General features: G+C 36.7%; 1 protein-coding gene across 1 annotated transcript in view; it reads right to left on the bottom strand.

Annotated features, from left to right (window-relative positions):
• LOC127844445 (MAM and LDL-receptor class A domain-containing protein 1-like) overlaps positions 1–17,299 on the bottom strand; it is a 146,457-nt gene that overhangs the window by 48,507 nt on the left and 80,651 nt on the right. Inside the window, exons 80-101 of the mRNA XM_052374653.1 lie at positions 16,697–16,956; positions 15,422–15,512; positions 14,841–14,981; positions 13,888–14,159; positions 13,067–13,229; positions 11,922–12,068; positions 11,249–11,520; positions 10,380–10,470; positions 9,886–10,029; positions 9,094–9,438; positions 8,275–8,424; positions 6,993–7,246; positions 6,566–6,650; positions 5,898–5,987; positions 5,483–5,626; positions 4,906–5,177; positions 4,183–4,273; positions 3,559–3,797; positions 1,798–1,986; positions 1,585–1,675; positions 1,166–1,296; positions 297–593 (exon numbers count right to left, since the gene is read on the bottom strand). Of these exons, the coding sequence (XP_052230613.1) occupies positions 297–593; positions 1,166–1,296; positions 1,585–1,675; positions 1,798–1,986; positions 3,559–3,797; positions 4,183–4,273; positions 4,906–5,177; positions 5,483–5,626; positions 5,898–5,987; positions 6,566–6,650; positions 6,993–7,246; positions 8,275–8,424; positions 9,094–9,438; positions 9,886–10,029; positions 10,380–10,470; positions 11,249–11,520; positions 11,922–12,068; positions 13,067–13,229; positions 13,888–14,159; positions 14,841–14,981; positions 15,422–15,512; positions 16,697–16,956 (3,959 nt within the window). The remainder of the gene's footprint in view (positions 1–296; positions 594–1,165; positions 1,297–1,584; positions 1,676–1,797; positions 1,987–3,558; positions 3,798–4,182; positions 4,274–4,905; positions 5,178–5,482; positions 5,627–5,897; positions 5,988–6,565; positions 6,651–6,992; positions 7,247–8,274; positions 8,425–9,093; positions 9,439–9,885; positions 10,030–10,379; positions 10,471–11,248; positions 11,521–11,921; positions 12,069–13,066; positions 13,230–13,887; positions 14,160–14,840; positions 14,982–15,421; positions 15,513–16,696; positions 16,957–17,299) is intronic.

The following is a 17,299-nucleotide window of genomic DNA, read 5'->3' as shown; positions in this document are numbered from 1 at the left end:
ATGTTTATACAGCCAAGATACCAAGATATATTTTCCAGAAAACTTTTCAGATTAAGGTCTTGAGATAGATAAAAAACAATATACTTTGAATGTAACATGATGTCAATGTTTTATAGCCACTTCAATTTTATTTACTAAGAAGGAATTATTATTCATCAGACACTGATTTTTGTGAATCCATGTTGGTTGTCTCAAACACAAAATCAAATGTCCAACAAACATTCGAGTCAAATTGCCAGATTTAATGAATCAAAGCAATGTTGGTGTCTATGGAAAAAAAAGAATTATATGGTCACCTGGAAAGGACTGCTTGTGTATTGTGTAGAAATGTTAAACTGTCCAAGGGCCCATGTGGTGCCATAGTTTCCGGAGAGCGACCATCGCATGGCTTCCGTGGAGAAGGATGAGGAGGACTGGTTGAGGCGCAGGTACACATTCAGCTGACCGATGTCCAGGCCATACATGTGGTAGTAAAAGGAGAAGCATTTGATGGCATTGTATGCAGGATACACCTGGCTGTAGAGGCGTGCCTTGTTGCCCTGAACTCTAGGGGCACTTGTCTCAATAAACATGTAGTAGCCCAGTGTTGTACTCTGCAAAACAAGTTTGTATGGTTGTTTATTTGGATTTATGCCTTTTTCAATAGTATTTCAGTCATACAAAGTGTATAATTAAACATCACAGTATTTACTTGTTTACTAGCAATAAGTTCACATACTTGTGCTAATAACTGAAAACTGCCTTATTTGAATAAAAGAGAGGGAAAGATTTGCTTAAAAAAAACAAATCATTACCAATCCCCATATGTATAGTTTTGGCCTTTCCTGGAATTGAACCTGCAATCCTGCCATTTATAGTCCAACACTCTCCGAACTTGGCTACCGGCAAAATTCATTTTAAAATTGTATAGTGTGAAACTAATATTCTTGATATGGAAATAGTTTGAAGTCTGCACAGGTTAATCAGGGAAGACCCTTTTCGCCTTAACTGAATATTTGTTAAAAGCGATTTCCTATAAATTGAAAATTCTAAAAATACGCTAAGTGTCGGCCCTAATTAGTCTGTGCAGATTGCAGTCGGCCCTAATTAGCCTGTGAAGATTGCACAAGCTAATCATGGATCAAACTTTATGCACATGCTTTAAGCTCAGATTGGAAACACCCACCTTCGTGTGATCACTGCTGGGTCCAGTGAACTGACTGGTGGTGCTACCACGGTTACGCAACCAGTCAAAGTCATCCCCAGTCTGACTGTTGGTCCAGTCACACGTGTCTGTCTCGAAGTCGCACGTCCCACCTGATGGGGCATAATTACAAATAGGCATAGTGAGAATCATGCAGACATTTTGCTATGTAATATAGGACAGCGTTGTGTACAGATACATTTAAAATTTAGAAGACATTACTGGTGTTCTATTAAGAAAGATCAATTCATCATCTAATATGTATCACTGATCAAGTGTGATTAGTTAATATGAGAGTATTATTATTAATGCCATCATAAATAAAGATATTTATCAAACAATTGCATGACACAATACAGTTTGTGTGAGAAAATTGCAAGCAAGGAAAAAAGTGAACTCACCGGATCCAGAGCAGGCACCTGCTGTTACCATGACATCGTCTATAGCAATATCTCCCATGTAGTTACGGCCCCTGATGCCTTCAAATACAATCTGAAAAAGTATCGAAATATAGTACTGAATTGTAACTCCATTTTACCTTTTTCTGTATTTTTTCATCTTCTTCAATATAACTTCTACAAAGTCTTATATGAGCTATGATAAAATTATCGCACCTGATAGCTTCCAGTTGGGTTAATGGTGACCTGGGCTTGTTTCCATAGGTTACCCTGGTTCAGAGAGCGTGTCCAGGCAGGTGCTCCACGGTTATTGGCCTGGCCCGAGGCAGTCACATACACGTTGAGTGTGTTGATATCCTGCCCGTACATGTGGTTCCAGAACTTCAAGCATTGTGGTCCAGAGCCCTGGGGTAAGTATATGTAAAACACTTGGAATGAATGTATTCAAGCTTTGTGGTCCAGAGCCCTGGTGGTAAGCATATGTAAAAACTTTGAATGTATGCTTAACGTTGCAGTCCAGAGCCCTGGGGTAAGCATATGTAAAAACTTTGATTGAATGAACAATTGTTAGCACAAAGCTGCTGCCTCATGACACCATAGTTTTAAAGAAAAATTTTAACGAATTGGCTATTTTTATGACTTTATTTTGCTAAGCACAAACAAAAACACCAACAAACAACAATATTTTTTACTGCAGTTTATGATTGAAAAGATGCTAAGAACATTTCCTGTTCAAGTTTTGTTATTTAAACACAACAAAGTTAAGGATAGAATTATAATTCACAAGAAACCATAGTTTTAAGGTAGTGCACCTCTAATGATTTCCCGCGATTTCTTCGAAGGTTGAAGAGCCTACTATTAGGTGCCGTAGCCTAGTGGTTAAGGCGATAGACTAGAAATCTTTTGGGATATTCCCGCGCAGGTTCGAATCCTGCCGACGACGTATACTTTTTTGCGACGCGTTTTATTTATTTTCTAACGTAATTTGATTTAATATGGCATATAAGCTATATTTATTGTTAAATATGTTGCAATTTTTATGCACATTTTTCAATTATTAAAATTAAAACAACGTTATGGCGAAATTGGGTGATTTACCGTTGAAAATACGAACCATGCATGTTGCATTTTTATTTTTATTTCAAAAAGTAAACGGTAAATCTGTCTAGTTCTTGGTAGTTTTGCTGTATATAGTGTTTCTATAAAAACTAAGTTTAAAATATGACTTAAATGATACTATTTTGAATTTTATGACACTTTGTTTTTAACCGACCCAATTTTTACTTGGCTGAAATCACTTACATTTCATGGTGCTCTTCCATAGATAAAAATTTGTAAAAAATAAATGTCTGTAAAAGAATACTTATTTCATCTTGTTTAAACTTTAAACACCTTTACAGCATCTGTACACACCAACTGCATGCCCATATTTGGAAATTTGAATGAATTATGGAACTTTTATATACCCCAGGGGTGAAAACAAACTGGACAAAAGCCGAGCGTGGGGGTTGTTTTGAAAAAATCGGTATATTTTTTTAAAAAGCATGGAAAGCCTACCTACAAATTTGCATGTAGTTCAGTGAAATGATGCTGATTAAGAAAATAATTAATTAGATTATATTTGGATATGTGCCCATTAGAGGTGCACTACCTTAAAGAGATACTTTATTGTACTGCCAATTTTTATGACATAATATTTCAGGACACACAAAAAAACACAAAAAAACACCAATTTTTTCTGCAGTTAATGATTGGAAAGATTCCAAGAATTTTCTTTTTCATATTTGTTTTAGTTTAGACAACACATTTAAGAAAATAATGATAATTCAGGACTTTGATAGGTAAATATCTTGTTCAAAAGCATAATAATTTAAAGTTCTTTTAAGTTAGGCCCATAAAATTTGCTTTTTAAACAACCAGTCAACAATAAAAAAAAATCAAACCCAGCACATCTACAAATTGGCCCGATCCGTGTACCTGAAGCTGATACGAAGGGCTGATCAACCTGGCGGTGTCATTGGGCTGTCTGGGAGCAGAAGTCTCAATGTACACATAGTGTCCTGTACTGGTTCCTGTGGTATGGTCCGTGGTGGGTCCGGTACCCACTGTTGCTGTACCTCCACTTATCCATGTCCAGTCAAAGTTTGGCGTGTCTGTGGTGTCTTGGGTGTAACTGCAGAGTGTGCTCTGCTCAAAGTCGCACACAGTGGGGTTGTCTGAAAGGGGCAAAAAGCAATTATCATTTCAATAATAATATAAGTCCTTTCAAAATAAAAATCCAGTGTAGATGGAGAGTGTTGTATCTAACTGGCACAACACGCTACCCACGTGCATTAAGCCCAGGGTTAAATACAGATCTAAGTGGTAAAGAGTTCAATAATCCACAATAATAATTAGCAGCTTAATAACCAACCCCTTAAACAAGTTTCAACTCAAATATATTTCTCTGTTCATTTTAAAGTCCAAAATCTTTTCACTTGGAAATTATTTCTGAAATAATCTTTGATATTATTTCTTGAAGAAACATCAATGTTTATTATCCCATCAGTTTACACTTTATTAGAGTATTCCTGATCACTGTTACTGTAACAATGATCTTACTTGTTTGAGCACACTGTCCCACAGAGACTCTTATGTCATCAAGAGCAATATCTCCTCGGAAGTTGAGTCCACGCAAGGCTTGGAATATAATCTACATAATATAATGGAACATGTTAACATCAATGGAGATAGAGCTATAAAGAGATATAGAAAAATCTCATTGATCAGAGATCCATATTAGCGTGCAATAGAGTGTATACAGATGTATCATGCTCAGGTATCTGGGTTGATTTTTGGTGTGCTACAAACAGGCATTATCATTAATTAAAAGTTGTGCATTGGTACCGGTAGTATCATAAGATATTAAAATTAATTTAAAATTCATGCAAAAGAGTCAATGCAATTCATGTATAATAAATTCAAATTAACAATTCAAGAAATAAGCATCACGCTTAAAATGCTCATCAAGGAAATAAATACAGGCTAATAACTATTGTGCTATGTAGCGGGCGAAGAAAAACACCCATAAAATGCAAACTCTTAGTTTCTAATACTTAATAAAGCTGTCACAAGTTTACCGATAGTCCAAAACAAGGTACACAAATTGGCAAATTATAGCCATAGATTAGTCCAACTAAAGATAACCCCTAGTTAAAAATACACTCCATTAAACAGGGTTTAATATGGTAAGAACAAATTTTACTCATTACATGATTTTATTTCCCCAACAAAGCCAATTTTCCATTACTTTTCAGATCCATAAACAACCTCTGATTATAGTACCTTGTAGCCACCAGTTTGTGGCTGGAGGGTAACAGTGGCCTGGACCCACAGGTTGCCTTGGTTACCAGACTTCTTCCAGATGTTGTTGCCGAGGCCGGTTCCCTGCTGAGACTTTTGGTAGACGAGCAAGGTGTTGATATCCGTGCCGTACATGTGGTACCAGAAGCTGAGGCAGCGAGTCTGCTGGTCTGAGATCACGGGACTCTGGAGGATGGCCGTGTCGTTGGGTTTGCGCGGCGCAGAGGTCTCAATATACACGTACCAACCGTTGCCTAGGAGATTGGAATGTAATATGATGCATTACTGATACAGCAACCTTAAGTTAACACAGCATCCAGCTATAATTGTGGGGGCATAAAAATACCACAACTAGTATGTGGAGATTAAACACAGTTCTTATAACTTTAAACATTTTCAATAATGCTTAATTATGAAGGTTATTTTAAATAATTCATACATAGAAATTTCAATTTTGTTGCCCATCATGAAATATTGCAAAATATAAAGTATATGCAACCATCATAGATACAGTTGTCTTTTTTATACAATTAGCGTAAACAACTGAAGCTAAACCCACTGGTTCCGGAGGTGTGGTCATTGGTAGGTCCAGTCATGAGAGTCCCTGTAGGCCCCTGGGCTCGGGTCCAGTCGAAATTATCGTCAGGGGACTGACCCCACATGCACAAGTCATTGGTGAAGTCACAGTCATAGATGGTGGAAGCTGGGAGCAAAAAAAGAAATAATATGTTCATTGTATGAATACGACCCATATTTGTCACTATTTCTTATAGAATATTTCTATTTCTAAGAATACACAGAATTTTGTAAAGTTATAAATGGGAGAGAAAAGATAGCTACCATACAATACTTTCATTATTCAAATATGAACTGCATTTCACGGACACAATTCAACTACAATTAATACGGCCTGTTAGGACACAAAGTTCACTGTTAAAAGAAGCTGTTCTTACAAGCCAGTATGTTTGCCTCACCTGGGGTGGAGCCTGGATTTGGAGTGGTGACTGTAGAGGGTGAAGTTCTAGATGTTGACTGACCAGATGGGGAGGCTTCTGGTGGTTGAACTGGGCAAACAAAATCATATAGGAGCCGCGTTAAAGTGGTCTTATGCAATTATATCTTTCATAGCTCAAGACCACTAGCCTGCACAATCTCAGTCTTGTCATGAGCTACCCTATCTGCTGACAAATCTGCTAAAACTTTCCTCACTTAATGGCAGACAGGGTAGCTCCTGCCCAGACTGGCCATATGCCCAGGCTTGTCTGGACCTATGCTAGATGCATTAGACATATTTTGCATGGCACTGCAGATGTGTTATTATCATGAAGTAAGCAGCTATTACAGCTAAGAGTTGCATCAGAAAAAGGCCGGTGAGAATTATTCGGCTGACAAATGTAACTTCGTCACTCCCTTCAATATTATTTTTTATTAAACATAGTATTGTGGTAAAAAGGAATTTGTACGAAAATAAAATTGGTCAAAGTGATAATTTCTTCAAGGATAAAACTGAAGGATTAAAGTAATCTTGTGTGTTAACTGCAGGACACACTATTGACATAAAAAGATTTCATGATTTGTTTGTTACAAATGCCAGTTTTGAGATCTGTGTCATAGGTTACTAATTTTTTAAAAATATTATTACCTCCACAACTAGATTGTGTGAACGAGATGTCATCAAGCGCAATGTCACCCAGGTAACTTGGACCACGCACACCCTCAAAGACGATCTAAAATGTAAAAAAAAAGTCACATAAGAGTAAAATACAAGAAATTTTAAGTTAAAAAAAACCTATGCAAATCGACAAAACAGAGAGTTCAAAGTTAAAGTTTTTTTCCTTATTATGGTGTCAACACAACAGAAGTAATCTTTTTTGCACACTTTTATTAAACATTTTATATTATTTTTAAAACAAAATCTAAAATTCAAATGCTTTGAACTCCAAAACAATATGCGATGTATTTTTTCAAAACCAGATTGTTAACCTTCATCAAAAGTATGTCATTAATTGCAAAACATGGGGGTGGCTTAATCTCTAGGAAGGGGATGAAACAATAGAGTCGAAGGATACCGTGAAAGGAGTAACAGACGAGTATCCAGTCTGTCCATTGAACCACTGGTCCCCATGGTCGCCACTCAGTGACCAGAGCGTGGTGTTGGTTGCCCCAGTAACCAGGTAGACTGTGAGTGTGCCAATGGTGGAGCCATACATGTGGAACCAGAAGTTGATACACATGCCTGTGGTTGGGTTGAAAGTCTGACTGGAGATACGTGCCACGTCCCCTGGAACCCTCGGGGCACTTGTCTCAATAAACAGGTACTTGCCTGTAAAATTTTACGTCATTCGATGGTTATGTAGAAAAGAAATGGTGTAAAAGAGAGAAAAAATTATTGTAAGAGATATATATGAACCCATGGAATTGACAATGTCCTGCATAATAACTCTTTGCACCGCTGATAATGCATGAAGAGTTTTGGAAAAAACAGGAAATAAATCGTAAGAACTGGAAGAAAAAAAAATGTGCAAGGATTTCTATGAAGCCTCAGTCCACATGTCAATCCATGTCATATGTCTGTTTGTGGACTTAAACAGCGTCATCAAATAGGAATTCTATCTTTCACTTAAACTCCAACCAGGTGTATAAATGGGTACCTGTGAGGTAAATAAGCCAATGTGCTGTGGCTGATACTGCGCCAAAATGTTAACGGACGACTTATGACCCAGTGATTGGGGGAAAAAATTTAAAGCGCATCTGAATGCACATACTGTATGAAAAGGGCGCTATATAAATGTGGTAAAAACAAAAGTTTTGATAAGAATTCTGCAGTTTACAACAATAACATTATGTTTCTTCTTTCCAGATTTTGTTTAATCTTTTATAAATAAACAAATTAAATTGTGAAAGACACGTCCACAGTGAGAATGTATGAACACCCAAACATCATCATCTTGAGCTGCCAAGTTAACTCTTAGTTTGTATTAATTAACCCTTTACCACTTAGATACCTATTTTGACGCATTAAGAAAGATAAATTTTATTAAAGACCTTTTCTTACTAGATTAAAGTGTTTAAGGCTTCATTTCCAACCTTTAGATACTGATAAGCAACAAACTGGATAAAACCTGAACAGTCGACTGCGAGTTACTCTTAGGCTGTTCTGGTTTAATGCTGTTTGCACATTGGCGTTTTCACTTTGCTTCTGAGTGGGAAAGGATTAAGTCAAACTTGAGTTGTTTCAAAGATCCCATCGCAAAACAAGTAGAGACATATTGTAATATTCAAGTTTTCAGTTTTCATTACTATACAAATGATTTCCACAAAATATCTGGATCCACAGAAATGAATGCGTACCACTGTTGTCTCCAGAGTTCGCCCTGGTGTGGTCTGAGGAGGGGCCAGTAAAGGAGCTGGTAGTAGCTCCACTGCCTATCAGCCAATCAAAGTTGTCATTGCGCAGGTTGCTCCATGTACACATTGTGCCGTCATCAAAATTGCAGTTACCTGCAATCCAGACAAGAATGCATATCCATTCATTTAACTTTTGACTTACTGCTACATGTTTTACGCAGATGAACATTTGACCTTAGATTAGATTATTTAATCTTAACATTAAGTGTACAAATAGGCCATGCAAAAATCTGCAATCCATTCAGAGAACCATAAAGCAAAGGACATATGTTGAACAAATAAAAGTATAGATAATTGTTGGCAAAACAATTCAGGACTGGAAAACAATTGGAGTAAGCTTGAATTGTAAAAACACATAAAGCAGTCTCAAGTTAGTGTTTTAATGATTGCCTCTTTATGGAAGAATTACATATATGCCTGTTTTATTTGCTTTAATTTGTGTTCGTTCACTTACGTCAGAAACAAGCTGTCAAATTTCAGCACTGATCTCTAAGAGACAACAAAACATTTAAGACAGAGAGACAAGTTTTAAATGCAACACATCAACATATGACTGTGCCAACGTATTTCAAAATCGATCAATAAGAGGCAAAGTAATAGCAAAGACAGCAAGTTTTCCACAAAGGCACAGACCAACAGGATTCACAAACAGACCCAGAGACATACAGACAGTGTGATTGCTAGATGCCGCTATCTTTGAAAGGAGATATTAAAATAAAACTTGTACATGCAGTATAAGAATTTAGGTCAACGATTTCTCACCAGGAAGAGTGCAAGACCCTGCTGTCACTGAAACATCATCGATGGCCATGTCGCTGGTGAACCCATTACCCACAATTCCTTCAAACATGATCGTGTAGTTTGCGCTGGCTGGAACAGAAACCTGCCAAAGCTGCCAGTTAGGTCCTTGGTTACCACTACGAGACCACAATTTTGTAGACGAGGCGCCGTTATTCATGATTACGTTGAGTGTTCCCATGGTTGCGCCGTACATGTTGCTCCAGAAGTTGAGGCAGCCTCCCTGTGGTGAAGAATAGGGTGTGGTAACAAGCTGTGCCGAGTCGCCTGGTACCCTTGGAGCGCTGGCCTCAGTGTACATGTAGTGGCCTGCAAGACAGATGATGTAGTGATATATGTTGTTCTACCCTTTGTATATAGCTTCTGGGTTTTAACAGGTTCGCAAAATAAAGGAAATCTCATTTAAATACACAAGTTTCTAAAAAGAACGCTAGGAGTAATTTCCTTTTTTTTCAAATACATGAAATTTAGGCACGCTCTGGGAAAATGTACTCTTAATGCATTTATATAAACTGTCATCCAAAATCAGCCTGTACATTCCGCACAGGCAAATTAGGGACAACATTTTCCTCCTTTCTGGATTTTTTGTTTAAAAAAGGTCTTTCTAAACAAAAACCCATTATATACAGATATTGTTCTCCCAGATAAGTCTGTGTGGACTGCACAGGGTAATGAGCTATGACACTTAACGCACATGCAATAAGCCCAGTTTTCTCAGAAAGAGGCTCAAATTATTCATGACACATGGTTTCCTACCTGTGCTGGTGCCATAGGTGTGATCCTTAGTTGGCCCTGTTCCTACAGAGGAGGTACCGCTGCTTCTGCGTGTCCAATCAAAGATGTCTGTCGTCAGCTGAGTCCATCCGCATGTGTTCAGTTCAAAGTCACACAGGTTGGCAACTAAATGAAGATGTGTTTTATCCTACATTTGTCAGAGTTCTACCAATTGCAAACAAATATATAATGTTCAGTTTAATGTCACAAATGAAAAATGTGAAATATGATTTATTTTATCTCAGCAGTTGTTGGAGGTTTTAAAGCAACCATATGTTTAACAAGCAAAAGTAATACTATCACAAAAAGAGATTTCACATGCCTAACAATAAAAACACCACTACTGTATCAGCACAAAAGGAAGTCAACTAAAAATATTTCAGAAAGCATTCAGAAAGCATTATAACCGAATTTTGTTAACAATTTGGGTGTCCCATTATTATTGATAAATACCATTTACGCATATGCTTCAATACCTATTTGTTGACAAGGGTTTGGTGAGAAAGTAATGTCGTCAATGGCAATGTCGCCACGGTAGTTGATACCTCGTACCCCCTCAAACACAATCTGAAACAAGTTTTACCATGGTAACAAAATAATAAATATGGGAATTTCTCTTTTTTTTTGCTGCTACACAAAAAAGAGGTTTGACCTCTACAATGTTCATTTTATGCTAAAATGTTCACAAAAAACATGGTCACATTCAGATTTAAAAAAAATTAAATTAATTACAATAAAAGTCATCTATCTAGACATGTGGAACAGAAAATTTCCCCAAATCATCATTGGAATCCTTGGTACTACCAATCATTGGTGTTATTGTATGAAAAAAAAGATAATCTAATGAAATACCTTTTAAACTCAAAAATTAAATTGATGCTTATTTTTTATTTTATTTTAAACCTATTACATTTGTGATGCTTACAAGAGACCTAAATACCTTGAGACCAATCATCAAGAACAAGCAGAGGTCTAACCAGAGACCACACTATGGAAGCCACATTCACTACAATGTTCCTAGCGTCCATTCTACAATCTCTTCTTCACCAGTCCAACTAAACAATGCACAACGCCATCGCTCCAAAACCATTCAATTCTTTATCTTTTACAGAAGGAACAAAAAAACACCAACATAATAAATAGGTCATCTTTAGCTGTGGCTAGTGGAAATGGTGTGCGTCTAGCAACATGGAGGTCACAGTTTGATCACCACTGTGGGAGCATTCTTGAGATCTCTGCCTTAGACACCAATTACTGTTTTTAGCAAGGATATGGACTAGTAGCTAGCCTTTAAATAAGCCTTAGGCTTTTGATGCAATTAATAAGCTTGAACTAAGTAGGTCACCTTGAACACAGTTCCGCCGGTAGTTGTGAGGTCCACAGCCTGGAAATGCCACTGATTGTCCACGGTTCCTGTGCGAGACCAAACTGGTCTGCTCAGAACATTGTTGATCATAGTGTACACATTCAGCGTGTTGATGTCTGGCCCATACATGTGGTACCAGAATCGTATGCACTGGGCATTGCCTTTTGGTGGAACTAACGGACTCTCCAGGCGGGCAGTGTCGTTTGGTTGCCGTGGTGAGGAGGTCTCAATAAACATGTAATGCCCTGTGCCTGTAGGAGGGATCAACCAGTTGAAACATTTGAGGAAAATGAGGTTTACTGCATATGCGGTCTGCACAGACAAATAAGACACAACATTTTGCCGTTTCCTGTTGTTGTTTTTTGTTTAAAGAAAGTCTCTTCTTTCCAAAAGCTTATCCCTAAGCCAGCCCCAGTTTTCTCACAGGAAGTCATTTTTAATTCAGCTGAATGCATTGAAAGCCTAAGACTTCCAGAGATTCTTGACTCTCTCCTGTTGAACCAGTACACAATACTTGATACTAAAGAACAAATCCTGACCCTGTCTTATCAATTATCTGATGACAAATTTATGTATGACTGAATGTTCATCTCAATACAAATGAATATTTATGATGAAAACCATTTTCTTGAAGTCAGATTTAAAGACTCACCAGTGCCAAGTGTGTGATCGACGGTAGGTCCAGTTAGGGCGGTAGAGGTAGTACCCGTGTTTCTTGTCCAATCAAATTGGTCTGTTCGGCTCTGAGTCCAGCGACATGTATCGGTCTCAAATGTGCAGTCCAGCAGAGATGGGGCAACTGGAAATGCAGTAAAAAAAATTAAATAATACTGTACTCTGGGAAAACAAGAATATATGCATGTGCATAGAGTGTTGTTCCACTTTCCCTGTAAATTTTATGTTCAGTAAAAAGAGAATTCCTTTAAAATGAACATACAATGAAAGTGGAAAGTGTTTCCTGATTAGTATGTGCAAACTCTACTGGCTCAATCGAGTTACACTTTTTGCACATGCATCTTGCCCCTTTTTCCCACAAAAAAATATTTTCAGAATACTCGTATGTCCTTGTCCGGAAAGTTTTAAGATTTTTGCTATTACTAATAAACTGAAACAGCAAATTTTCGTGTTTAGATAAAAAGTAAACATTTGAGTAACACAAGTCTGACAATTATAATTATATAATTTACGCACGTTTTTTTCCACAAATTGTTGATTGAGGCAAATATGCTTGAAACATTAATGTCTTTTTGACAAGCAAATCTTTTTTGAAGCATGCATTAGCAAAAATCATTTATTTATGTTTCCTCATAAACAAAAAATAATTGAAGTATATGAAAATAGTATCCAACATACAGTCCAAGCCAATTAACATAATTCTTAGGTCTATTAACTTAATCCCCAAATTAAATAATCACCATTAAGAATACTTGTTACATTGGAGCTTTGATTTGTATGTTTTAAATTGTCAAAATAAAGAATAACACTAAAACTACAACCACTCCCCTTATATCATAAAAAAGTCCTAACATTTTGAATTTTTAATTAGCCCATTACCTCTAATATATACATTTTTTTGTATCTAAGAAAATCATATTTAATTAAAAAGCTTACTGAATAGATTCAATTTTTTAAGGCTTAACTTCCAACCCTATGATAATGAAAATATGATAATGAGCAGCAAACAGCATAACACCTGAACAGACTGCATGTAACTCGCAGGCTGCTCTGATTTTTTGCTGGTTGCAAAAAGCCATTTGGACTCGATTTGGAGCAGGAAAGAGTTCAAAAAAAGCAAACCTGTAGGTATAATGGTCGTCCCAGCCGAGGGGAAGAATGTGGACATGGAGTAGGGAGTGGAGGCTTCAGGAGGTGTTATAAAACACTGGGCATTGGTGAATGAGATATCGTCAAGCGCAATGTCACCGAGGTAACCTTTCCCTCGCACTGCTTCAAACACGATCTAAAACGTATAACAACATGATTTAAACATATTTTATATTTCGAAGAAGGCAAAAAGTAAGTAGAATTCTTAAAGCCTAATTGTTGTTGTTTCATCATTAATAATACAAGTTATTTTATGCTTTCCAATGGTTTATAGAGAAATATCAGTTAATTAAAACTGATATTATACTGTTTCAAACAGTGAAAAATAACAGTGAAAATTATCAATAAATTAATTGTTTTACTGGAAATGTTTTTAGATATCTTTGGTTTCCCCATTGTTACCCTCAATCAAAGACAATTTTACCATGGGCGACTACTCTGCATTGCTGTTTATAAGAACATAAAGATTATTTAAAAATAAAATTTCACTGTTTCAACCAGTGAAAAATAGCAGTGAAGTTATTGATAATTTTCATTGTTTTACTGCAACTATTTTTAGATATCTTTGGTCTCCCTATTATGACCCTCAGGGGCAACTACTCTGCATTGTGTTGGATTTGGTGGAATATCGATTTTATTTCACTCGTGATCATAGAAAAAATAAATTTTCACTCCTGGCTGCACCACTCGTGAAAATATTATTTTATATGATCACTCATGAATTTAAATCGATATTCCACCAAGTCCAACAAATATCCTCTATGTATTAAATGAAAAAAACTCAGAATCCTTACATAGTAAGGGACAAGACTGTTAAAGGGGGCTGCACCCTGGAACCAGGCCACGCCCTTGTCTGTCTGGCTTAACTCCCAGATTGTGGCCATATTTCCCCCAGCAGTTTTGTTGGCAGGAACCAGGTTAACTCGCAGGGTTCCTACATCCGCCCCGTGCATGTTAGCCCAGAAGTTGATGCAACGTGGGCCTGAGGGTTGAAACACTGGACTCTGTAGATCCGCTCGGTTGCCAGGCACTCTAGGGGCTGAGGCCTCAATAAACACATAGTGTCCTGGAATGTACCAGATACCAGATAATTTATAGAAATATAAATTATATATCAAGTCTAACCAAATTTGAAACAATTTATTGATTTTACTATCGATTTCTATTGATAAAAATACAATTGAATGGCATTAAATAAAAACATGAATTCAAACTTAAAATGTATTGTTATTTGCATATTTCTATACTATTAGCATTATTTAACATTCATAATTTTCTTACTCATGTATAGCATAAGTGATATTTTGTTAACAATTGTATTGCATTTTGTTCTTACGCAGACCTTTATGCTTAAGAGGTAATAAATGTTGTAATATAGATGCACAAAAGGGTGATGCCATATGGGAATTCATCATCACAGTTTGTTTAAGGAGAATTTCTCTCTATCTTAAAATATATGAGCCTTATTCAGGGACAACATGGATTAATGCAAGTACTTGAAGTATCATCCGAGATTAGCCTGTGTTGTCTGCACAGGCTTATAATCAAGACAACACTTTATGCATAAACTAAATTATTGCTAAGAAGAGATTTCCTTTAAACGAAACATGCCATAAAAGCAGACAATCAAAATGTTGTTTTGATTAGTACTGGCGGACAACACATGCAATGACACTCGCTTATGCATTAATCCTGTTTTCGCTAAGCGAAGCCCATGTGTACAAAAATAGCTATACAGTGATCCTACCAATTGCAGTTCCCAGTGTGTGGTCATTGGCCGGACCAGTGAGTGCTGATGGGGTGTTTCCTTGACCTATTATCCAATCAAAATCATCCACAGCTGCTAGGTTTGTCCATGAGCATAGTCCCTTCTCGAAATTACAATTTCCTGGAAACAAAAAACGATTGTATTTTGATGCATTGAAAAGTTCATATAAAGTTTTTTTAATGGAAAAGTACATATAAAGTGAAAAAACAAACATTACTTGTATGGTAGACAAGTTTTTTGTCTATGTTTGTTGAACGATCTATTTTCAATATGTCTTTTCAGACAAAACACAGATTGCACACAATAAGAATATAAGAAATACAAATAATTCATAGCATAATAATTCCGTAATTTAAAAATAAATAAATAAGGAATCGTCACAACAGGTTTTGAGACTGTTTCACACTTTTGTTCGTGTATGTAATTAGAACAAAACTCAATACAACTTAAAAAAATATATGACATTATCATAAAAGATTATTACAGTAACACCATTGAATACCGGTAAACTCTCAGAGAAAAAACTATAAAATCTAAATGAGATGAAAACATCCTCCCACCTGGCAATGGGCAAGCTCCTGGGGCTAGGGACACATCATCAATGGCGATATCCGCTTGGTAACCGTTGCCTATGACTCCTTCAAACACCACCTGCAGGAAAACATTTAGTGGTTTTATGGCACATACAATATAAGAAGACAAATTGCGAGTTTTATTCCAGCAAGGAACAATGTGAAAGTTGGTTAAAATATTTGTACAGCCAGAAGATTGTTCCATCTTCTACCTAAAAAAAACACACGAAAAGAGTTAAATCAGGTGGGCTGAGTCTCACTATCACCAATTAGTTTTTTGCTGAGATGTACTATCAAACATATGTAACTAACTACATGTAATCATCAACATCCCCATGTCTTACCATTTTAAAAGAATTCATTACTCATCAGCACCTCACCATCACTATAAAGCAAGTAATCATCAGCACCTCTCCATCAAAATCAAGCAAGTAATCATCAGCACCTCTCCATAAAAATCAAGCAAGTAATCATCAGCACCTCTCCATCACTATAAAGCAAGTAATCATCAGCACCTCACCATCACAATAAAGCAAGTTATCATTAGCAACTCACCATTACAATAAAGCAAGTAATCATCAGCACCTCTCCATCACTATAAAGCAAGTAATCATCAGCACCTCTCCATCAAAATTAAGCAAGTAATCACCAGCACCTCACCATTACAATAAAGCAAATAATCATCAGCTCATCACCATCACTATAAAGCAAGTAATCATCAGCACATCTCCATCACTATAAAGCAAGTAATCATCAGCACCTCTCCATCAAAATTAAGCAAGTAATCACCAGCACCTCACCATTACAATAAAGCAAGTAATCATCAGCACATCACCATCACTATAAAGCAAGTAATCATCAGCAAATCTCCATCAAAATCAAGCAAGTAATCATCAGCACCTCTCCATAAAAATCAAGCAAGTAATCACCAGCACCTCACCATTACAATAAAGCAAGTAATCATCAGCACATCACCATCACTATAAAGCAAGTAATCATCAGCACATCTCCATCAAAATCAAGCAAGTAATCATCAGCACCTCTCCATCAAAATCAAGCAAGTAATCATCAGCACCTCACCATTACAATAAAGCAAGTAATCATCAGCACCTCACCATCACAATCAAGCAAGTTATCATCAGCACCTTACCATCACAATCAAGCAAGTAATCATCAGCACCTCATTATCACAATAAAACAATCAATCATCAGCATCTCATCATCACAATAAAGCAATTTGTCATTTGTATCACTGAATATTACCCGGTATGTCTGCGGGGACTGGAGAGTGGCCTGACCCATGATCCACATGTTGCCTTGGTTACCAGACTTTGAGAACACTGGAGTGGATGGCAATGCAACACCCGTCATTATGTACAGGTTAAGTGTGCCAATGTTTGCGCCATACATGCTGTAGTAGAAGGTCATGCACTGTGTAACGTTGCCCGAGGCATAGTCGCTGACCAGCCAAGCCTTCTGTCCAGGCCTCTGTGGGGCACTGGACTCTATGTACATGTACGAACCTGAAGTGGAAAAAATGTACATACTTGCATAATATTTTGATAAGTTTGTATCCAAAAATTTTTACAAAGTCCTCATCAATACAATTTTCTGACCGGAATATATTTTATGATGTAAAATCCTCATCCAAAATGCTGCTTAGGAAAATCACCAATAATCTCATATATATATAATTGTCCAGTTAAATTGTCTGTTATTAAATATCTGTTTTTTCTTATGAAAATGTGGTAAAATAGTAAAGTTTGCAATTGATTTACCACAATAAAAAAATGTAATTTCATAAACAATAAACCTATAATTGCCTTGCCACAGACATCAAGGAACTCATATTTTTACGTCATTTAT

This window comes from Dreissena polymorpha, chromosome 1 (genome assembly GCF_020536995.1).
Source record: "Dreissena polymorpha isolate Duluth1 chromosome 1, UMN_Dpol_1.0, whole genome shotgun sequence".
NCBI lineage: Eukaryota > Metazoa > Mollusca > Bivalvia > Myida > Dreissenidae > Dreissena > Dreissena polymorpha.
The sequence above is the reverse complement of the archived record's forward strand: the minus strand, read 5'-3'. Positions and strand labels throughout refer to the sequence as shown.